The 25,689-nt window shown below is 38.7% G+C and overlaps 1 protein-coding gene across 1 annotated transcript in view; it reads right to left on the bottom strand.

The window, feature by feature from the left end:
• LOC117712543 (uncharacterized) overlaps window positions 1-25,689 on the bottom strand; it is a 55,996-nt gene that overhangs the window by 11,088 nt on the left and 19,219 nt on the right. The window contains exons 2-3 of the mRNA XM_076937863.1: window positions 492-618; window positions 159-219 (exon numbers count right to left, since the gene is read on the bottom strand). Of these exons, the coding sequence (XP_076793978.1) occupies window positions 159-219; window positions 492-618 (188 nt within the window). The remainder of the gene's footprint in view (window positions 1-158; window positions 220-491; window positions 619-25,689) is intronic.

Here is a 25,689-nt window from a genome sequence, read left to right as displayed (position 1 = left end):
AGAATACCTGTCATAGAGGTACATGCATTTGTTAGAATTAAATACTCAATATCCTTAAAGCTCTGCTTATTTGTACTGTTGTTTTTAAGTAAAACATCAAGAACACATGAAGATTTCATCAGAGGCATATTTGGTTAAACCACGTAAATAAAAATTACCTTCCATGTCTTCTAGAATTTTGAGAATTCTTTTCATAACTGAGGTCTTCCCAATAATAGCCTGAAACATAGTACCAGAAAATGTATATGTATTATTGTATGTATATATGTATGTAAATGTATCATTGGAATTTAGGCAAAATTTAAGATATTATCTCAGTGAACCTTACAACCATGTCTGATTCATTCACCTCATTCTTCCTCCTTCATAATTAGAATTATAGAAGAGAATCAACAATAAAAGTAAGCAAAAAAGGCAAACAAACAAACATACCAACCAAAAAAACAGGTGTCTTCTGATGTTAAAAAGGAAAACAACATTAATCATCTTACCTATAGCAGTGAGGTTGCTGTAGGTCTCCAGCATCACTTCTTTGTAGAAATTCTTCTGGGAAGGATCCAGCAAAGCCCATTCTTCCCAAGTAAAGTTTACATGCACATCCTCATATGTTACTGCATTCTAAAACGTCCCGTACATGTGTAAAAAAGAAAGCATGGTACTCACATATTCAACATATATTTCAATGTATTCCCACTTTTCCTCCAGTTACTTCCTGACACAGAAGTTATAATGTAATCACTAAGCCATTTTAGAAGGAAAGTGAATTAAAAGGTTCACATCTCTCATTTCTTTATCTTTTAAATAGGATATACATTTGCAAGAAAAAGACCAATTAACAGATATAAAGAGGCAAGCAAACAGATCAACAGTTCTAAGCACACATCATAAATACTGTATGAATAATTACTAACTACAAAATGTAAGGAACTATTTGTCAGATGGTTGGTTTTTTTCCTGTGGGAATTCTATCTATACATGAGTATGGAAGATCTTTCCATCTTTTTAAATCTCCAATTTCTTTTTTCAGGATTTGAAGTTCTTTTTATACAGATCATTCACTTGCTTGGTTAAGAGTTATACCAAAATATATTATATAATTCATGGCTATTTAAAGTATGTTTTTCCATAATTACTTCTCAGCCCAATTATCATTTGAATAAGAGAGAGCTACTGACTTCTTTGAGTTTTTTTCCTCTAGCCACTTGGCTGAAGGTGTATATCAAATGCAGAAATCCTCTGGTAGAATTTTTGGGGTCACTTATGTATAGTATCTTTTCATTAAAAAATAGCAATACTTTGACTTCTTACTTTCCAATTTGTATCACTTTGATCTCCTTTATTTGTTTTATTGCTTTTGCTATAATTTAAATGTTTATACTGACTACATAGGGAGAAAGTGGGCAGCTTTGTCTTGTACCTGATTTTAGTGGAATTGCTTTAAGGTTCTCTCCATTTAGATTGATGTTGAAGGACCAGGTACACATAAGATGCAAATTAATGCATACAGGCAAAATACTCATATTTATTCCAACATAAATTCAAAACCTACTCAACAGGTAGAAAGTCTGCCCATGCATCTACAATCCAATGACTCAGGAGGATTAGGCAGTATCACTGTCATCAGGACATGACTTTCTGGAAAACAGCGTGACATTCTCTGTCAAATTTAAAAATGCAAGATATGGGTGAAGCTCAGCATAACAGCTTGACATATACAAAAAAACCTATATTGTCAGCTGATAATACAAAAACAACCCAAAAAGCCAGGTATGTTGGCCCACATGTAAACAATTGTATTACTTTGGAGACAGACTCAGATGGATCTCTAATTTGGAGACGTGTAGGTATCTACCCTACTTGCAGGACAGCCAAAGCTATAGAGACAATCATTGTCTTCTAAAACAAACACAAAAAGAACAAAGCTAAAAATAGAAAAACATTAAGCTAGCAAAATTTTAGGCATAATGTTATTATACACTGTACTAAGGTTATCACTGTGTTATTTAAACACTGGTTTCTGTGCTTCCATTTCTGGTTGAAATATTATTTAATATCTCCTGACTCAATGTTTTATAAATATTGCTCCTCATTTATTCTCCGATTTGTCCATAAAAGAAATAAGCCATTGACTGAGTAGGTGAGAGAATAAGCAGAACTCCCTCTCAGGCATTGGATGGGGAAAGAAAATCAGAGTGTGGATTCAGTATAAGGAGGGTCCATAAGACCTCATCAGAAAACACTTCAAGTCTAAGAGTCAGATCAGTAGTAAAATGCAAGCATCACTAGGATTATGACTAGGAAGTAGCCAGATTAGTTTAGAGAATGAAAATTTAAAAAAAAATATAGTTCATTTATTGCACTCTCAAAACTTGATAAATAAAAATATTCCAGTTTAAATTATTCATGAGATAGTTGTATTGAGCAAAACTGCAGCATTACTAAAAAGCCAAAAATATTTGGCATAACAATCGGTGGCAAGAACTCCCTTAAAATATCAACATTTCTAATTAAGTTTTTCCGGCTCCTTGAATAGATCTTCAGAGCTGATCCGAAACCAGCTACAGTTAAAAAAAGAAAGAAAGAAAGAAAGGAAGGAAGGAAGGAAGGAAGGAAGGAAGGAAGGAAGGAAGGGAGAAAGAAAAAGAGAGAGGAAATGCAGGGGCAGTTCTTTTAAGAAATCCCTGCTGAGTCAAAAAGAAGTGACCCTTCAACACTAGCAAGCTTCGCAGAATAGACAGTTTCCTAGCTAGGCATGAGGATAAATTGGACAGAAAAGCAAACATCTGTGATACCATCAACTTCCCAGAGAAGGGCAGAGTCAGGATCTATTGAAGCATCTATGGGTTATATATGCTTTAAGGTAATGAGAGGCAAAACAATACTCCATTGAAGTGGACCTAAAAAAAAAAAAAAAAAAAAAAAAAAAAACAAAGCTGGTATAGCTATTTTATTATGTAACAAAATTAATTTAAAGCAATGGAGGACATTACATGTTCATCAAGAAAAAAAATCAAAAAGGAGGATGTTTTAATCCCTACATGTATATAGAAAACATACGAGCACCATTGCTAGAAACATGAATTGACCCTCATGCATTGATAATGGGAGATTTCAATATCTCACTAGCACCAAAGGACAGGCCCTCCAGACTAAAACTAAACAGAGAAATGCCACAGCTAATTGATGTGAAAAAAAAAAAAAAACAAGGAAACCTCACAGATATTTATAGAACATACCATCCCAAAATGAAAGAATATACATTTTTTCTCAGCACCTCATGAATGATTCTCCAAAACTGACCAAATAACTGAATATAAAACAAGTCTCAATAGATACAAGAAAATCTACAAAACCACCCTGCATTATCAGCCCATCATGATAAAGCTGCATATCAACAATACAAACAATCAAAGGCCTATAGACTCTTTAAAACTGAACAACTTTCTACTATAAAAAGATAAGTCAATGGCCCAAGCCTTTAATCCCAGCACTTCAGAGGCAGAGTCAGGTGGATTTCTGAGTTCAAGGCCAGCCTGGTCTACAGAATGAGTTCCAGGACAGCCAGGACTACACAGAAAAACCCTGTCTCGAAACAAACAAAAAAAAAGTAAAGATAGAAATAAAGAAATTAAAGACTTTCTACAATTCAATCAAATGGAAGACACACCAAAAACAAACTGATAGGAAACAAGTCATAATAAGAGGATAGTTTATAATACTAAGTGTCACATAAATAACTGGAGAGATCTCATGCTAGTAAGATAACGGCACTCCTGAAAGCTCTAGAAAAAGTAGTCAGTACATACAAAGGACAAGACAGCAAAAAACTATACAACTCTAAGGAGAGAGAGAGAGAGAGAGAGAGAGAGAGAGAGAGAGAGAGAGAGAGAGAGAGAGGTTTACAAAAAAAATCAACAAAATGAATACACCCTTAATTGAGGGAGATATTATCTAAAATAATCAATTCAGAAATGGGAAGGACACATAACAAAATGCAATGGGGAAATCTTAATAACCAGAAAGATATATTTTAAAATTCTGTACTCCACCAAATCTGAATACAAAAAGAAAGAAATTGAAGAACAAAATAAATACATAATTGTTTCAATCAATTTCAATATCCTATATTAAATCCATATAATATAATTTAATTAGATAAATAACTCTAGTGAAATAAAAGCTGTCATTATAGAATTTGAACTAAACATGACACAATTGGATAGCTAAGTTGGCAGAACTCAACAAGATTTTGAAAAAAGACTTAAGGCCAATGCTTAACACAGTAATCTACAAAAGAGAAACAGAAGGAATGTTACTCAATTTCTTTTATGAAGCCACAGTCACAGTTACATTAAACTACCTACAGTCTCAAAATAGAAAGATAAATATACTTCATGAACAAATATATTTGACTGAATACTTGCAAACTGTCTTTATAAACACATCAAAAATACCCTGCACACTGATCAACTAGGATTCATCCAGAGATGTAATGATGGCTCAACACAGGAAAATCAGGAAATGTAATCCACCATATAAATAAACTCTCAGAAATAAACCACAGCATCATCTCGAGAGACACCAAACAAGTCTTCAACAAAATACAAAACCACTTCATGAAAAGAGGCTTGGGGAGCATGGGGATAGAAGGGATATATCTAAACATAACACAGGAAGTTTACAAAAATTCTATAGTCAACACCAAATTAAACGTGGAGAAACTAAAAGAAATTCCACTGGAACTAGAAACAAAATAAGGCTGTCTACTTTCTCCATATCTATTCAATATAGAAATTCAAGTTTTAGGAGACAAACATGACAACTGAAGGAGATCAAGAAGATATAACTTGGAAATGAAAAATTCCAAGTATACAAACTGATGATATGGTAGTGTATATAAATGAACTGAAAAATTCCATAAGAAAACATTTATAGCTCACAAACACTTTCAGGATTGTGGCTGAATCCTAGATCATATCAAACAACATCAATGACCCTCCTATATTCCTCTTATATGAAAAGGTAAATGGCATGAGAAAGAGATCAGGGAAGCAACACCCTTCATAGTAGCCACTCATAACATAAAATATGTTAGAAAGACTTGTATAATTAAAATTACAAACCTTTGAAGAAAGAAATGGAGGAATATATCAGAAGATGGAAAGATCGCTCAAGCTCATAATCAGTAGGATTAACAGAGTAAAAATGGTGATCTTATCAAAAGCAAACTACAGATTCAACACAATCTCCATCAAAATCCTAAACAGTTTACAGACCTTGAAAGGACAGTTCATGTGGAAGAACAAAATCCCAGGAGATCTAAAACAATTCTGAACAACAAGAGAACTGCATGGCATTTGGATAAAAACAGACACAATGATCAATGGAATAGAATTGAAGGTGCAGACATAATCCCAACAACATACGAGCACCTAGATGTTAATAAGGAATACAACATACACAATGGGAGTAAAGATAGCAGCTTTAATAAGTGACGCTTGTTACACCTGATTTTTAAATAAATTTTCAATGAACAAATTTAAACTATTTTAATTATTTTTATTTAAGGCTTTATTTTCAATATACCAAAGCCCTCCTCTGATGACACATGGGTAGCCATATGAAATTTTATTGTGGGGAAAGTTTTATTTATCATATTAATATTATGTAGCTTTGTAAATGATTATAAAGTAAAGCATCAGTTTCCCTGGAGGCAAGGTCATGTTGGTGACCCCATCTCAAAGGATGATTTCTTACCCATTTTCTTTACTTAAGATCCTGGCATAGGCCATCAGGAACATGTTGTAAATAAGAAAAAGAATAATGAAAACTACAAGGATCTGCTACCCTCTAAAAACTGAGTCCAGAGGCACCCTAGGGAGGGCACGGACCACAGAGCAGCAGATAGGAGAACCCGCACACCACCCTAGCTAGGCTTTAGAAGCACAATGGGCAGTGGGGAGCCCCCAGAGCACACCTGGCATCCAGACCCTGCCCCTGTGGAAAACCACTCCCCTTCCACCCCTGGCCCAGATACCGGTGGCTGGAGCAGTCTCCCAGCCGATCTGCTCCCATCTGGAAACTGAGTCCGGAGGCACCCTAGGGAGGGCACAAACCATAGAGCTGCAGAAGTACCCAAGAGAGGTCAAGGACCACAGAGCTGCAGGTATCCTTGAGAGGACATGGCCCACAGAGCTGCAGAGCAGGGGGCACCATATCCTGAAGCATCATAGAGGAGCAACTACATTCAGAGCAACAAACACCTAGCTGGTCGACTACCGTGCAGACACCATATCCTGAAATATTTTAGAGGAGCCACTGTACCCAGAGCAGCTGAAGCTCAGGATCATAGAGTCATCCAGACCCCGATGAGTTCTGACACAACCAAGATAAATGGAAAGGCAGACTCCAGTCAGAACCAGTGAGTGCGAGTAGCACTACAGCTAACCAAATGGCGAAAGGCAAGAATAAGAATGTAAACAACAGAAACCAAAGTTACTTAGCATCACCAGAACCCAGTTCCCCCACCATAGCAAGTCCTGAACACCACATCACACCAGAAAAGCAGGACTCAGAATTAAAATCACTTCTCATGATAATGATGGAGGACTTTAAAAAGGACATAAACAACACTCTCAAAGAATTTGAGGAGAATGCAGGTAAACAGGTAGAAGCCCTTAAAGAAATGCAAGAAACCACAACCAAACAGGTGAAGGATTTACACAAAACCATCCAGGATCTAAAAAATGAAGTAGAAACAATGAAGAAATCTCAAAGGGAGACTATGCTGGAGATAGGAAACCTAGGAAAAAGATCAGGAGTCATAGACTCAAGCATCACCAACAGAATACAAGAGATAGAAGAGAGAATCTCATGTGCAGAAGATACCATGGAAAACATAGACACAACAGTCAAAGAAAATGTGAAATGCAAAAAGCTCCTAACACAAAACATCCAGGAAATCCAGGACACAATGAGAAGACCAAACCTAAGGATAATAGGAATAGATGAAGGTGAAGACTCCCAACTTAAAGGGCCAGTAAATATCTTCAACAAAATTATAGAGGAAAACTTCCCTAACCTAAAGAAAGAGATGTCCTTAAATATACAAGAAGCCTACAGAACCCCAAATAGACTAGACCAAAAAAGAAATACCTCCTGTCACATAATAATCAAAACATTAAATATACAAAACAAACAGAAGATACTAAAAGTAGTAAGGGGAAAAGACAAAGTAACATATAAAGGCAGACCTATAAGAATTACACCAGATTTCTTACCAGAGACTATAAAAGCCAGAAGATCCTGGACTGATATCATATAGGCCGTAAGAGAACACAAATGTCAACCCAGACTACTATACCCAGCAAAACTCTCAATCAATATTGATGGAGAAACCGAAATATTCCATGACAAATCCAAATTTACACAATATCTTACCACAAATCCAGCATTTCAAAGGATAATTGGTGGAAAACTCCAACACAAGGAGGGAAACTACAACCTAGAAAAAGCAAGAAAGTAATCTTCCAACAACCCTAAAAGAAAGTAGCTATACAAATATAACTCCACTGCCAATAACAAAAATAACAGGAAACAACATTCATTTTTCCTTAATATCTCTTAATATCAATGGACTCAATTCTCCAATAAAAAAGACATAAACTATCTGATGGGATGAACAGGACCCAACATTTTGCTGCATACAGGAGACGCACCTTCATGAAAAGACAGACACTACCTCAGAGTAAAAGGTTGGAAAATCAACTTCCAAGCAAATGGCCCCAAGAAACAAGCTGGAGTAGCGATTCTAATGTCAAATATAATCATTTTTCAACCAAAAGTAATTAAAAAAGATAAAGAAGGACACTTCATATTCATCAAAGAAAAAATGTACCAAGAGGAACTTGCAATTCTGAACATTTATGCTCCAAATGCAAGAGCACCCACATACATAAAAGAAATTTTACTAAAGCTTAAAGCATACTATTGCACCTCACACAATAATAGTGGGAGATTTCAACATCCCACTCTCAGCTATGGACAGATGGTGGAAACAGAAACTAAATCGAGACACAATGAAACTAACAGAAGTTATGACCCAATTGGACTTAACTGACATCTATAGAACATTTCATCCTAAAACAAAAGAATATACCTTTTTCTCAGCACCTCATAGTACCTTCTCCAAAATAGACCATATAATTGGTCACAAAACAGGCCTCAACAGATTGGGCATCAAAAAGATTGAAATAATCCCTTGTACCGTATCAGACCACCATGGACTAAAACTCATCTTTGACTTGGACAAAAACAAGGGAAAGCCCACATACACGTGGAAACTGAAAAATGTTCTATTCAATGATAACTTGGTCAAGGAAGAAATAAAGAAAGAAATTAAAGACTTTTTAGATTTAAATGAAAATGAGGACACATCATATCAAAATTTTTGGGACTCCATGAAAGCAGTACTAAGAGGAAAAATCATAGCTCTAAGTGCCCACAAAAAGAAAATGGAAAGAGCACACATTAATAACTTGACAGCAAACCTGAAAGCATTAGAACAAAAAAAACCTAATATACCCAAGAGGAGTAGACAGCAGGAAATAATCAAACTCAGGGCTGAAATCAACCAAGTTGAAACAGAAAGAACTATACAAAATATCAACAAAACCAGGAGCTGGTTCTTTGAGAAAATCAACACACAGACAAACCCTTAGCCAGCCTAACAAGAGACAGTACTCAAATTAATAAAATTAGAACTGAAAAAAGAGACATAACAACAGAAAATGGGGAAATTAAAAAAATCATCAGATCCTACTACAAAGGCTTATACTCAACAAAATTGGAAAATCTGGATGAAATGGACAATTTTCTAGATAGATACGAGGTACCAAAGTTAAACGAGGAGCAGATAAACCATCTAAACAGTCGCATAACCCCTAAAGAAATAGAAGCAGTCATTAAAAATCTCCCCACCAAAAAAAGTCCAGGACCAGATGGTTTTAGTGCAGAATTCTATCAGACCTTCCAGGAAGACCTAATCCCAATTCTCTTCAAACTATTCCACAGAATAGAAACAGAAGGAAAAATATCCAATTCGTTCTATGAAGCTACAATTACGCTCATACCTAAGCCTCACAAAGACCCAACAAAGAAAGAGAACTACAGACCAATCTCTCTTATGAATATTGATGCAAAAATACTCAATAAAATTCTCGCAAACCAAATCCAACAACACATCAAAACAATTATCCATCAAGATCAAGTAGGCTTTATCCCAGGAATGCAGGGATGGTTCAATATTCAGAAATCCATCAATGTAATCCACTACATAAATAAACTCAAAGAAAAAAACCACATGGTCATCTCACTAGACGCTGAGAAAGCATTTGACAAAATTCAACATCCTTTCATGTTAAAAGTCCTGGAAAGATTAGGAATTCAAGGCCCATACCTAAACATAGTAAAAGCAATATACACCAAGCCAGTAGCCAACATCAAACTAAATAAAGAGAAACTTGAAGCAATCCCACTAAGATCAGGGACCAGACAAGGCTGCCCACTCTCTCCCTACCTATTCAATATAGTACTAGAAGTCCTAGCTAGAGCAATTAGACAACAAAAGGAAGTCAAAGGGATACAAATAGGAAAGGAAGAAGTCAAAATCTCACTATGTGCAGATGATATGATAGTATACTTAAGTGACCCTAAAACTTCCACCAGAGAACTCCTAAACCTGATAAACAACTTCAGTAAAGTGGCTGGATATAAAATCAACTCAAACAAATCAGTAGCTTTCCTATACTCAAAAGATAAACAGGCTGAGAAACGAATTAGGGAAATGACACCCTTCACAATAGTTACAAATAATATAAAATATCTTGGAGTGAATCTAACCAAGCAAGTGAAAGATCTGTATGACAAGAACTTCAAGTCTCTGAAGAAAGAAATTGAAGAAGATCTCAGAAGATGGAAAGATCTCCCATGCTCCTGGATTGGCAGGATTAATTTAGTAAAAATGGCCATCCTGCCAAAAGCAATCTATAGATTCAATGCAATCCCCATCAAAATTCCAAATCAATTCTTCATAGAGATAGAAAGAGTGATTTGCAAATTTATTTGGAACAACAAAAAACCCAGGATAGCGAGAACTATTCTCAACAATAAAAGAACTTCTGGGGGAATCACCATCCCTGACCTCAAAATATACTACAAGGCAATAGTAATAAAAACTGCATGGTATTGGTGCAGAGAAAGACAGGAAGATCAATGGAATAGAATTAAAGATCCAGAAATAAGCCCACATACCTATGGTCACTTGATCTTTGACAAAGGAGCTAAAACCATCCAGTGGAAAAAGGACAGCATTTTCAGCAAATGGTGCTGGCTCAACTGGAGGTCAACATGTAGAAGGATGCAAATCGATCCATTCTTATCTCCTTGTACAAAGCTCAAATCCAAGTGGATAAAAGACCTTCACTTAAAACCAGATACACTGAAACTAATAGAAGAGCAGGTGGGGAAGACCCTTGAATACCTAGGCACAGGAGAAAAGTTCCTGAACAGAACACCAATGGCTTATGTCTAAGATCAAGAATTGACAAATGGGACCTCATAAAATTGCAAACCTTCTGTAAGGCAAAGGACATTGTCAATAAGACAAAACAGCAACCAACAGATTGGGAAAAGATCTTAACCAATCCTACATCCGATAGAGGACTAATATCCAAGATATACAAAGAACTCAAGAAATTATACTCCAGACACCCATATAACCCTATTAAAAATGGGGTACAGACCTAAACAAAGAATTCTCAACAGAGGAAACTTGAATGGCTGAGAAGCACCTTAAGAAATGCTCAACATCCTTAGTCATCAGGGAAATGCAAATCAAAACAACCCTGAGATACCACCTCACACCAATCAGAATGGATAAGATCAAAAACTCAGGTGATAGTAGATGCTGGCGAGGATGTAGAGAAAGAGGAACACTCCTCCATTGTTGGTGGGATTGCAAGCTAGTGCAACCACTCTGGAAATCAGTCTGGCAGTTCCTCAGAAAACTGGACTTAGCATTACCTGAGGATCCAGCTATACCATTCCTGGGCATATACCCAGAAGATGCTCCAACATATAATAAGGACATATGCTCCACTATGTTCATAGCAGCCTTATTTATAATAGCCAGAAGCTGGAAAGAACCAAGATGTCCCTCAATAGAGGAATGGATACAAAAAATGTGGTACATCTACACAATGGACTATTACTCAGCTATTAAAAATAATGAATCCAAGAAATTTTTAGGTAAATGGATGGATCTAGAAATTATCATCCTGAGTGAGTTAACCCAATCACAAAAGAACACACATGGTATTTACTCACTGTTAAGAGGATGTTAGCCCAAAAGCTTGGAATAGTGAAGACTCAACCTGCAGACCACATGAAACTCATGAAGAAGAAGACCAAGAGGGGATGCCTCAGTTCTACTTAGAACGAGTAACAAAAATACTCAAGGGAACAAATATAAAAACAAAATATGGGACAGAAACTGAAGGAGGGGCCACCAGGAGACCATTCCACCTGGGTATTCATCCCATGTACAGTCAGTCACCTAAGCTAGACACTGATGGGGATGGCTGCAAGGGCATGCTGTCAAGAACATGATATAGCTGTCTCCTTAGAGGTCTGCCAAAGTCTAACACATTCAGAGGATGATGCTCACAGTTAACCACTGTTATGATCAAGGGTTTCCCAATGGAGAATTCAGAGAGAAGACTGAAGGAGCAGAAAGGGTTTGTGACCCCAGGAGAAAAGCAACAATACCATACAACCAGAGCCCGCCAGGGTCTAAACGACCAGCTTGGGAGCACATAGGGAGGGACCCATGACTCCAGCAGTATACGAAGGGGAGGATGGCCTTGTCAGGCATAGGTGAAAGAGGAGTTTCTTGGTCTCATAAAAAATGAACACAGAGTGTGGGGGGTGGGGGAGAATGTGAGGGTGTGGAGGGGTTGGTTGGGGGGTAGTTGTGGGTACTGCCTCATAGAAGCATGAGGAGGGGGGATGGGATAGGAGGTTTCTGAGTCGTGGGAGGAAGTAGGGTAAGGGGATAAAATCTGAAAGGTAAATATAATACCCAATTTTAAAAAGATATGAAAAAAAGGGAAAAAAGGCGAAAAAAAGAAAAGTAAAAAAGAAAGAAAAAAAGAAAAATAAGAGATTTAATAACACAAAGAAAAGGATTTAGAAATTTAGGAGGCAATTTATGTTAATGGAAACAGCATCATAGAAACTGGAAAATCACACCCTCATAGAAGCACAAGGAGAGGGGATGGGAAAAGGGGTTCCTGGGTGGTGGGGGGAATGGGATAAGAGGATAAAATTTGAAATGTGAATATTACAACCAATTTTAAAAAGGGGAAAAAAAGAAAAGTTGTTAGAACCAACATCTTTAAAAAAAGTCAGCCCCGTAGGGAAAAAAAATTTTTTTCTTGATACTAAAACTTGTTCTGAGAATTGTATATTGCAGACTGCACAGCCTTGGTGTATCTACTCATCAAGCATACTGAGCAGACCTGCCCAAACCTCCGATGTCCTGGAATTCCATCTGGATGCAGTGAAGACACAGCGTCAGAGGCTTATCAATTTACTCTTCCCCCCACCCCTCTTTTAATATCTCAACGCCTGTAATGAGCTTGAAGAAGTTAAGGAAGAGTCAGCGCCCCTATTCCCTGGGCTAGGGGACTAAGGTGGTTACTATTTGCTGGGAGCCAAGACCCCCTTCTGCCTGAGAGCAAGTGTCAGTTAAGTAAACAGCCTGAGTTAAGGAATACTTTATTTATTGCCCTTTTGCCAGGAAGAAAATATCAGATAAACAACTCTAGCTGAGAAATGTTTTAATTGCCTTCTTGCTTGTGAGAAAATATTTAGATAAGTAATTTGGGCTAGGAATTCTTGTGGGCTTGGAGAACTCTACAATTATGGGATGACCCTGGACCCTGGCTGTCAGATGACCCTCCTGCCTGCTGGCCTTTATAACGGCAGCCTGAACAATAAAATTTAAGCACTAGATTAGACATTCAGACTGGTGCTTCTTCCTTGTGTCTCTTGTCTCTTTCATTCTTTCGCCCCCTTCCCTAGGGTCTCATCGAATCCCCGTGGGCAAATATTGGTCTGTCTTTCTAGGAAAAAGTAGTGGTTTGGTTGGAACAGGGAAGAATACCTAGGACTTATTGCATAGCCATAACCTATTGGTAGAACTCTGTATAATTAATATCAAGATGAAGTTATAATTTGTTAAATGGTACAAAATTTACTTTGATTTCAAATTTAAGGTTTTCATTGGTACGAGCTTCTTATTGATATAAAAGTGAGATGAATATTGATACTCTCAAGGGCATTGTGCCTGCATAACACAGAATACAAGGCTTAGACTCAGTCCTTCTTTAACTTTTTTAACTGATTTAGGACAAGTATCCTATGAGTTAAGGGACTATAGCAAATTCATGGCTTTGACTTTATTGTTAGGGTGTTTTCCATATTTTATTTAGAAATAACAGAGAGGAGTTAACAGACAACAGTCCAGGTTACCTTACATGGATAGTTGGTTTTCAAAATGTCAGAAGTCCATAAAATTGACATTACAAATATGTATATATTAATGTTCATTTTGATTAGAGACCTGTCTGCTCCTGACAGCTTCCTGTTGTGGATTCTAAGAAGAAATTGAGCATCTTTGGAGTTACTCAAGTTTTGCAGTGACAGGCAATAGGCAAGAATTGCCTCTTTCCATCTACAGACAAATTACTGTCCAGAAAAGGACACACTTGCAGAATAGTCAACTGATTATATCTGCCTAGACAGAGTAAATCAGCCCTTAATAATTCTGCATCACTAAGGTCTGTCAGATGATTCTGGGCCAGAGGCTGAATATTTGATGTTCCAATGTTCGGTAGTATAGGGACTTTCCAGGTGTTCAGTGGTCTGTATAAATTGGCTAAGTTTTAGAAGCTATGCTTAGTGCTTCCCATAATTTCAGTTAACTCAGTCATTCTGGATTTCTGACGGGGCTGAAGACCTATAGTCTCATAGCCAATCCTGGCTATTTACTTTGAGAGAAAAGATATAAGTGGATGGTTTTCAGCTAACATTCATTCTAAAGCCAAGAAAAAAGCCAGGTTCAAAACTAAGTGTTTTAGTTAGGAGAGATGACAGAGGTTCTGGTTAGTCAACAAAATGATGGACTGGGTATTAGGACTACCTTGTACCTCACTGATACAATTAGGAATAATTATGCTCTAATTGTATTTTGAGAGAAAAGTTTTATTTTAACAGGAAGGGTGATATGTAGGAGGAGCTAAGTGGGAAGGAGTACCGAGAGGAAGAGATGGAGTAAGGAAAGAAGATGAAGGAGAGGAGAAGCTAGGTGATGAGAGAGAGAGAGAAAGAGAGAGAAAGAGAGGGAGGCATGGAGGCGGATGTTTACATGTCTCCACCAGTCAAAGATAGTTTGTATATCTAGGTTGGGTATTGGGTTACACTTCTGATTGAGCATTACCAAACTTATAAAGCCTTTGATTAACATTTTAAAAAATTGTATAAAAGCAAAAAGGAAAAAGGGGTATGGAATAGGGGTTCTCTAGGGAGGGGAAATGGGGAAACGAGATGGCATCTGAAGTGTAAAATAATAAATAAAATAATAAATAAAAAAATAAAAAATAAAAATAAAAAAAAGAAAGAAAACTACAACAAATAAGTTGCCATGAGAACTACGGGGAGGAAAAAAGGGTGGCTGGATTAGGTATGGGAGAAATGGGATAGAAGCAGAGAGGGGCAGGAAATTGAACAAGAGAGGTGTGTAGCAGTGGGGGGTGCTACTGGGTACAGCCACTAGAATGTCTTAAATGCAAGGGATTCAAGAGTTCCTAGGACCCAATGGGGATGAGATTAACCAAATAGCCAACAAAGGGGGATTGATTAAGTAGAGACCATATCCATTGGTTAGGCATGGCACCCAAGAATTACTCCTGTCTAAAGGAACTGCAGGTACAAAACGTGGAGTAGAAACTGAAGAAAAGACCATCCAGAGTCTGCCCCAACTAGAGATCCATCCCTTATGCAACAACCAAACCAAGACACTATTGTTCATGCCAAAAAGTGCTTGCTGACAGGAGCCTGACATAGCTGTCCCTAGAGAAGTTGTAACAAGGCTTGACCAATAAAGATGTGGATGTTCACAGTCAACCATGGTATGAGCATGGCGACCCCAATGGAGGAGTTAGGGGAAGAATGAAGGAGCTGAAGGGGTTTGAACCCCATAGGAAGAACAACAATATCAACTAATCAGACCTCCCTAAGACCTCCCAGGGACTAAACCACTAACCAAAAAGTACACATGGAAGGTCCCATGGCTCCAGTATAGCAGAGAACTGACATTTCTGGAATGAATGAGAGTGAAGGACTTTGGTCCAATGGAGGCCCAATGGCCCAGTATAGGGGAAGGTGAGGGCAGTGAGGTGGGAGTGGATGAGTGGGGAGCACCTTCATTAGAAGCATGCATGAGGTGTATGGGATACAGGGTGTGCAGAGGGGAAACCAGAAATAAAGATAACACTTAAAATGTAAATCAATAAAATAAACAAAAACAAAAGAATATTGCAGGGGGAATGACATTGATCTCCCTGAAAAGAAAAAAAAAAGAACAGATTCTGTGGCTGGAATTGGGTTGATGGGGACAGTAATGGGAGGGATCAGTTGAAGGTGGAGAGACGGAGTTCAGGGAGAATCTCCTGGAATTAAGGTGAATCCAGAGGTTAATGTAGAAAGCAACTTCATAGAATTTATTAGGGTGACACTAATGGAGACTCATAATAATGGAAGATATGGAGTCTGAATTGACTGTCCTTGTAGAGGAGGAGGGCTTCCATGATGAGACTGAGTTATATTCATGTGAGTTGTAGGCCAACGTGGTCCTGTGGAGTTTCCTAAGATAACCCATGCTGACACTAGGACATATTTAGAATCCATGAAAATGGACAGCAGGGCCTCTTTGCTGAGAACAACGTCCACACAGCTCACTAAATATAGAGAGATCTAGGAGGTACAAGCTTAGACCTTCACCCTTATGTTTCAGTCTCACACAGGGAAGTACTCCACACGCTACAAAAAGAGAAACCAGGATATTAACACAGCTACAAATCCATCATTCTACAAGCCATCCCTCATACAAGAGGTGCAGGTTCATGGTACAATAAAAGTATTTTGAGTTCCCAATCAATGCTTGGTTTAACTTGGAGCACAAAATATGGGAGGAAAGATGCCTTACACTACCTGAGTGGCCAGCAACCTCACAGAGACTTAAACAAGAAGCAGAGATCCTGCATGAGTCAATAACAGGTTCTCTACTTATATGTTATGTCTTTAGGCTCCTGCTTTAGTTGGATTCCCAACAGTGGGAGAGGTGTAGCTCTGCCTACTCTTGACACACTTCCCTCCATTTGGATGGACTTATCCAGCCTCTATGAGGTCTTTGTGACTTAAATCTATCTTGCTCTTTGCTGTTTGGCTGTACTCTGTTGGCTCACACTCTGTTCTGAAGAGGAAGCAGAGGAGGTGGAGTAGATTTAGGGAAGAGGAAGATAAAGGAAGTGTGGGAGTATGGAGGAACTGGATGAGGTGGAAACAGTGGGTAGTATGTATCATATGATAGGAGAATCTATTTGCAATTGCAAACATTAATTCAATATTTCCGAATGAAAATGTAAAAACAGAATGACAAAGAAAGAGAAGCAAAATGGTAAAGACAGGAACAGTATAATTTTGACAGATACAATTCTCATCCGATCCTTCCGGTCTGGGCCAGGGCACTGAGCAGATCTGGGGTGGCAGCTCTGCCCCCCAACCTTCAAGAACCCAGAGGAAGCGGGGATCCCAGGCGCTCTAACTCGGGCAGTATCTTAGGTAAGCAGACAGCAGGGCCCACCCTAAACAGGGAGTAACCGGGACCCACCGAGGACTCAGGAAGTCACTCCCGGCCCGGAACACTGGTTCCTTCCGGTCTGGGCCAGGGCACTGAGCAGATCTTGGGTGGCAGCTCTGCCCCCAACCTTCAAGAACCCAGAGGAAGCAGGGATCCCAGGCACCCTAACTCAGGCAGTATCTTAGGTAAGCAGACAGCAGGGCCCACCCTAAACAGGGAGTAACGAGGACTCAGGAAGTCACTCCCGGCCCGGAACACTGGTTCCCTCAGGTCTGGGCCAGGGCACTGAGCAGATCTGGGGTGGCAGCTCTGCCCCCAACCTTCAAGAACCCAGAGGAAGTGGGGATCCCGGTCGCTCTAACTGGGACAGTGTCTTAGAAACTAGTTCTTGGATCTGAGGCCTGGACCAGATCTGCCAGGTCTGCTGTTGGGTGGACCCTGGATTCCACCTGAGACATACTGGAAGGTCCACTCAACCCAGAGCCACAGAGGAACAACTGAACTCAGAGCATCAGACAACATATCCTGAGATATTCTAGAAGAGACACTGCACCCAGAACAGCAGACACCTAGCTGGACTGCTACCTTGGAGACACCATATCCTGAGGCATCCTAGAGATACCACTGTAATCAGGGCAGCTGGAAAAGATCACAGAGACATCTGGACCCCTAGAAGATCAGACACAAGCTAGATAACTAGAAAGACAGGCTTCAGTCAAAGACAGCAAGTACAGGCAGCACTAGAGTTAACCAGATGGCAAAAGGCAAGCGCAAGAACATAAGCAACAGAAACCAAAGTTACATGGCATCATCAGAACCCAGCTCCCCCATCAGAGCAAGCCCTGAACACCCCCATCACACCAGAAAAGCAGGATTCAGAATTAAAATCACTTCTCATGATGATGATAGAGGACTTTAAGAAAGACATAAATAACACTCTCAAAGAAATTAAGGAGAGCACGAGTAGACAGATAGAAACCCTTAAAGAGGAAACACAAAAATCCCTTAAGGGATTGCAAGAAAATGCAACCAAACGGGTGAAGGAATTAAACAAAACCATGCAGGATCTAAAAATGGAAGTAGAAACAATAAAGAAATCACAAAGGGACAATACCATGGAGATAGAAAACCTAAAAAAAACATCAGGAGTCATAGACACAAGTGTCACCAACAGAATACAAGAGATGGAAGAGAGAATCTCATGTGCAGAAGATACCATGGAAAACATTGACACAACTGTCAAAGAAAATACAAAATACAAAAAGCTACTAACCCGAAGTATACAAGAAATCCAAGACACAATGAGAAGGCCAAATCTAAGGATAATAGGTATAGATGAGGGGGAAGACTCCCAACTTAAAGGACCAGTAAATATCCTCAACAAAATTATAGAGGAAAACTTCCCTAACCTAAAGAAAGAGATGTCCATAAATATACAAGAAGCCTACAGAACTCCAAATAGTTTAGACCAGAAAAGAAATACTCCCCGCCATATAATACATCAAAACATCAAATGTACAAAACAAAGAAAAAAATACTAAAAGCAGTAAGGGAAAAAGGCAAAGTAACATATAATGGCAGACCTATAAGAATTACACCAGACTTCTCACCAAAGACCATAAAAGCCAGAAGATCCTGGACCGATATCATAACAACCCTAAGAGAACACAAATGCCAGCCCAGACTACTATACCCAGCAAAACTGTCAATCATTATTGATGGAGAAACCAAAATTTTCCATGACAAATCCAAATTCACACAGTATCTCAACACAAATCCAGTACTTCAAAGAATAATTGGTGGAAAAAATCCAACACAGGGAGGGAAACTACAACCTAGAAAAAACAAGAAGGTAATCTTCCAAAAGCCTTAAAAAGAAGGTAGCTACACAAACATATCTCCACGGCCAATAACAAAAATAACAGGAAAAAACATTCATTTCTCCTTAATATCTCTTAATATCAATGGACTCAATTCTCCAATAAAAATAAACTGGATATGTAAGCAGGACCCAACATTTTGCTGCATTCAGGAAACTCACCTTTGTGAAAAACACAGGCACTACCTCAGAGTAAAAGGTTGGAAAACAATCTTCCAAGCAAATGGTCCCAAGAAACAAGCTGGAGTAGCAATTCTAATATCAAATAAAATCATTTTTCAACCAGAAGTAATCAAAAATGATAAAGAAGGACACTTCATATTCATCAAAGGAAAAATGTACCAAGAGGAACTAGCAATTCTGAACATCAATGCCCCAAATGCAAGGGCACCCACATACATAAAAGAAACTTTACTAAAGCTTAAAGAATACATTGCACCCTACACAATAATAGTGGGAGATTTCAACACCCCACTCTCAGCTATGGACAGATCATGGAAACAGAAACTAAACCGAGACACAATGAAACTAACAGAAGTTATGAACCAATTGGACTTAAGTGACATCTATAGAACATTTCATCCTAAAACAAAAGAATATACTTTCTTCTCAGCACCCCATGGTACCTTCTCGAAAATAGACCATATAATTGGTCTCAAAACAGGCCTCAACAGATACAAAAAGATTGAAATAATCCCTAGTACCTTATCAGACCACCATGGACTAAGACTCATCTTTGACATGGACAAAAACAACAGAAAGCCCACATATACTTGGAAACTGAACAATGCTCTACTCAATGATAACTTGGTCAAGGAAGAAATAAAGAAAGAAATAAAAGACTTCTTAGATTTAAATGAAAATGAGGACACATCATATCAAAACTTGTGGGACTCACTGAAAGCAGTACTAAGAGGAAAAATCATACCTCTAAGTGCTCACAAAAAGAAATTGGAAAGAGTATACATTAACAACTTGACAGCACACCTGAAAGAGAACAAAAAGAAGCTAATATACCCAAGAGGAGTAGACGGCAGGAAATAATCAAACTCAGGGCTGAAATCAACCAAGCTGAAACAAAAAGAACTATACAAAATATCAACAAAACCAGGAGCTGGTTCTTTGAGAAAATCAACAAGATAGACAAACCCTTAACCAGACTAACCAAAGGGCGCAGAGACAGTATTCAAATTAATAAGATCAGGACTGAAAAGGGAGACATAACAACAGAAACAGAGGAAATTAAAAATATCATCAGATCCTACTACAAAGGCCTATACTCAACAAAATTGGAAAATCTGGATGAAATGGACAATTTTCTAGATAGATACCAGGTACCAAAGTTAAACGAGGAGCAGATAAATCATCTAAACAGTCGCATAACCCCTAAAGAAATAGAAGCAGTCATTAAAAACTTCCCCACCAAAAAAAGTCCGGGACCAGATGGTTTTAGTGCAGAATTCTACCAGACCTTCCAGGAAGAACTAATACCAATTCTCTTCAAACTATTCCACAGAATAGAAACAGAAGGAAAAATACCCAATTCGTTCTATGAAGCTACAATTACGCTCATACCTAAGCCTCACAAAGACCCAACAAAGAAGGAGAACTACAGACCACTCTCTCTTATGAATATCGATGCAAAAATACTCAATAAAATTCTTGCAAACCGAATCCAACAACACATCAAAGCAATCATCCATCATGATCAAGTAGGCTTTATCCCAGGAATGCAGGGATGGTTCAATATTCAGAAATCCATCAATGTAATCCACTACATAAATAAACTCAAAGAAAAAAACCACATGATCATCTCACTAGATGCTGAGAAAGCATTTGACAAAATACAACATCCCTTCATGTTAAAAGTCTTGGAAAGATTAGGAATTCAAGGTTCATACCTAAACATAGTAAAAGCAATATACAGCAAGCCAGTAGCCAACATTAAACTAAATGGAGAGAAACTTGAAACAATCCCACTAAGATCAGGGACCAGACAAGGCTGCCCACTCTCACCCTACCTATTCAATATAGTACTGGGAGTCCTAGCTAGAGCAATTAGACAACAAAAGGAAGTCAAAGGGATACAAATAGGAAAGGAAGAAGTCAAAATTTCACTATTTGCGGATGATATGATAGTATACTTAAGCGACCCTAAAACTTCCACCAGAGAACTCCTAAACCTGATAAACAACTTCAGTAAAGTGGCTGGATATAAAATCAACTCAAACAAATCAGTAGCCTTCCTATACTCAAAAGATAAACAGGCTGAGAAAGAAATTAGGGAAATGACACCCTTCACAATAGCCACAAATAATATAAAATATCTTGGAGTGAATCTAACTAAGCAAGTGAAAGATCTGTATGACAAGAACTTCAAGTCTCTGAAGAAAGAAATTGAAGAAGATCTCAGAAGATGGAAAGACCTCCCATGCTCCTGGATTGGCAGGATTAATATAGTAAAAATGGCCATCCTGCCAAAAGCAATCTATAGATTCAATGCAATCCCCATCAAAATTCCAAATCAATTCTTCATAGAGATAGAAAGAGTGATTTGCAAATTTATTTGAAACAACAAAAAACCCAGGATAGCGAGAACTATTCTCAACAACAAAAGAACTTCTGGGAGAATCACCATCCCTGACCTCAAACTATACTACAGGGCAATAGTAATAAAAACTGCATGGTATTGGTACAGAGACAGACATGAAGATCAATAGAATAAAACTGAGGATCCAGAAATGAGCCCACATACCTATGGTCACTTGATCTTTGACAAAGGAGCTAAAACCATCCAGTGGAAAAAGGACAGCATTTTCAGCAAATGGTGTTGGTTCATCTGGAGGTCAACATGTAAAAGGATGCAAATCGATCCATTCATATCTCCTTGTACAAAGCTCAAATCCAAGTGGATAAAAGACCTTCACTTAAAACCAGATACACTGAAACTAATAGAAGAGAAGGTGGGAAAGACCCTTGAATACCTAGGCACAGGGGAAAAGTTCCTGAACAGAACACCAATGGCTTATGCTCTAAGGTCAAGAATTGACAAATGGGACCTCATCAAATTGCAAAGCTTCTGTAGGGCAAAGGACATTGTCAATAAGACAAATCGGCAACCAACAGATTGGGGAAAAATCCTAACCAATCCTACATCCGATAGAGGGCTAATATCCAAGATATACAAAGAACTCAAGAAATTATACTCCAGACAACCATATAACCCTATTAAAAATGGGGTACAGACCTAAACAAAGAATTCTCAACAGAGGAAACTCAAATGGCTGAGAAACACCTTAAGAAATGCTCCACATGCCGGGCGGTGGTGGCACACACCTTTAATCCCAGCACTTGGGAGGCAGAGGCAGGCGGATTTCTGAGTTCGAGGCCAGCCTGGTCTACAGAGTGAGTTCCAGGACAGCCAGGACTACGCGGAAAAACTCTGTCTCGAAAAAAAAAAAAAAAAAAAAAAGAAAAGAAAGAAATGCTCCACATCCTTAGTCATCAGGGAAATGCAAATCAAAACAACCCTGAGATACCACCTCACACCAATCAGAATGGATAAGATCAAAAACTCAAGTGATATTAGATGCTGGAGAGGATGCGGAGAAAGAGGAACACTCCTCCATTGTTGGTGGGATTGCAAGCTGGTACAACCACTCTGGAAATCAGTCTGGCGGTTCCTCAGAAAGCTGGACATAGCATTACCTGAGGATCCAGCTATACCATTCCTGGGCATATACCCAGAAGATGCTCCAACATATAATAAAGACACATGCTCCACTATGTTCATAGCAGCCTTATTTATAATAGCCAGAAGCTGGAAAGAACCAAGATGTCCCTCAACAGAGGAATGGATACAAAAAATGTGGTACATCTACACAATGGAGTATTACTCAGCTATTAAAAATAATAAATTCGAGAAATTTTTAGGTAAATGGATGGATCTAGAAATTATCATCTTGAGTGAGTTAACCCAATCCCAAAAGAACACACAGGGTATTTACTCACTGTTAAGCGGATGTTAGCCCCAAAGCTAGGATTAGCGAAGACCCAACCAGCAGACCACATGAATCTCATGAAGAAGTAAGACCAAGAGGGGATGCCTCAGTACTACTTAGAACGAGAACAAAAATGCTCAAGGGAGCAAATACGGAAAGAAAACATGGGACAGAAACTGAAGGAGGGGCTATCAGGAGACCACTCCACCTCAGTATTCATCCCATGTACAGCCACCTAAGCTAAACACTGTTGTGGATGGCTGGAAGTGCATAATCTAAGGAACATGATATAGCTGTCTCCTTAGAGGTCTGCCAAATACTAACACACTCAGAGGACAATGCTCACAGTTAACCACTGATATGATCAGGGGTTTCCCAATAGAGAACTTAGAGAGAGGACTGAAGGAGCGGAAAGGGTTCGAGACCCCAGGAGGAAAGCAACAATACCAAAAATCAGAGCCCCTCAGGGTCTAAACCACCAGCCAGGGAACACATAGGGAGGGACCCAAGACTCCAGAGGTATATGTAGGGGAGGATGGCCTTGTCGGGCATAGGTGGAATAATTGGTCCCATTAAAAAATAAACACAGAGTGAGGGGGAATGTGAGGGTGGGGAGGGGATAGTTGGGGGGGTAGGTGCGGTCACTGCCTCATAGAAACATGAGGAGGGGGATGGGATGGGGGGTTTCTGGGTGGTGGGAGGAAATGGGGTTAGGGGATAAAACCTGAAATGTAAATATTACAACCAATTTTAAAAAGGGGGGGGGGAGAAAAGTTGTTAGAACCAACATCTTTAAAAAAAAATGTCAGCCCCCTGGGGGGGGGGAATTTTTTATTTTTTTTCCCTGATACTAAAATTTGTTCTGAGAATTGTATATTGCAGAATACACAGCCTTGGTGTATCTACTCATCAAGTATACAGAGCAGACCTGCCCAAACCTCCAATGTCCTGGAATTCCATCTGGATTCAGTGAAGACACAGCATCAGAGGATTATCAACTTACTCTTCCCCCCACCCCTCTTCTAATATCTCAACGCCCGTAATCAGCCTGAAGAAGTTACAGAAGAGTCAGCGCCCCTATTCCCTGGGCTTGGGGACTAATGTGGTTAATAATGGTCTGTCTTTCTAGGGAAAAGTAGTGGTTTTGTTGGAACAGGGAGGATTAGCTAGGACTTATTGCACAGCCATAACCTATTGGTAGAAATCTGTATAATTATTATCAAGATGAAGTTATAATTTCTTAAATGGTACAAAATTCACTTTGATTTCAAATTTAAGGTTTTCATTGGTACGAGCTCCTTATTAATATAAAAGTGAGATGAATATTGATACTCTCATGGGCAATGTGCTTGTATAACACATTTAGGAATACAAGGCCTAGACCCAGTCCTTCCTTAACTTTTTTAACTGATTTGGGATGGTTAACCTATGAGTTAAGGGACTATAGCAAATTTATGGCTTTGAGTTAATTGTTAGGAGGTTAACCATATTTTATTTAGAAATAGCCAAGAGGAGTGAACAGACAACAGTCCAGGTGACCTTACATGGATAGTTGGTTTTCAAAACATCAGAAGTCCATAGAATTGATGCTACAAAAATTTATATAAATGTCCATTCTGATTAGAGACCTGTCTGCTCCTGACAGCTTCCTGTTGTGGATTCTAAGAAGAAACTGAGCATCCTTGGAGTTATGCCAATTGTGTGGTGACAGCCACTAGGCAAGAATTGCCTCTTTCCATCTACAGACTAACTACTGTCCTGAAGAGGACACACATGCAGAATAGTCGACTGATTATATCTGCCCAGACAGAGTAATCAGCCCTTAATAATCCTGCATCACTAAGGTCTGTCAGATGACTCTGGGCCAGAAGGCTGAAGATTTGATGCTCGAACATTCGGTAGTATAGGGGCTTCTCAGGTGTTCAGAGGTCTCTATAAATTGGCTAAGTTTTAGAAGCTATGTTTAGTGCTTCCCATAACTTCAGTTAACTTAGTCATTCTGGATTTCTGACGGGGTTGAAGACCCATAATCTCATAGCCAATCCTGGCTATTTACTTTGAGAGAAAAGATCTTAGTTTTCAGCTGACATTCATTATAAAGCCAAAATAAATAAATAAATAAATAAATAAATAAATAAATAAATAAAGCCAGGATCAAAAGTAAGTGTTTTAGTTAGAAGAGATGACAGAGGTTCTGGTTAGTCAACAAAATGATGGACTAGGTATTAGAACTATCTTATACCTCACTGGTACAATTAGGAATAAGTATGCTCTAACTGTATTTTGAGAGAAAAGTTTTACTTTAACAGGAAGAGTGATATGTAGGAGGAGCTAAGTGGGAAGGAGTACTGAGAGGAAGAGATGGAGTAAGGAGAGAAGATGAAGGAGAGGAGAAGCTAGGTGATGAGAGAGAGAAAGAGAGAGGGGGCATGGAGGCAGATGTTCACAGGTCTCCACCAGTCAAAGATAGTCTTTATATCTAGGTTGGGTATTGGATTACCCTTCTGATTGAGCATTACCAAACTTATAAATCCTTTGATTAACATTTAAAAAAAATTGTATAAAAGCAAAAAGGAAAGGGGGAAATGGGACAGGGGTTTTCTAGGGAGGGGAAATGGGGAAAGGGGATGGCATCTTAAATGTAAATAAAATAAAATGAAAAAAAAAAACAATTCTCATCCGATGTTTGTATAGGGTGAGCATCACAAGGGAGTCTATGAGAAGCCCATTCTTGAATCCTGGTATGGACTGAATAGGCTTGGACCAATACACTTTATAAGTATTTGAATGCTTATCCCATGGGGAGTGCCACATTTAGGTGGTGTAGC

This window comes from Arvicanthis niloticus, chromosome 7 (assembly GCF_011762505.2).
Source record: "Arvicanthis niloticus isolate mArvNil1 chromosome 7, mArvNil1.pat.X, whole genome shotgun sequence".
Taxonomy (NCBI): domain Eukaryota; kingdom Metazoa; phylum Chordata; class Mammalia; order Rodentia; family Muridae; genus Arvicanthis; species Arvicanthis niloticus.
The sequence above is the reverse complement of the archived record's forward strand: the minus strand, read 5'-3'. Positions and strand labels throughout refer to the sequence as shown.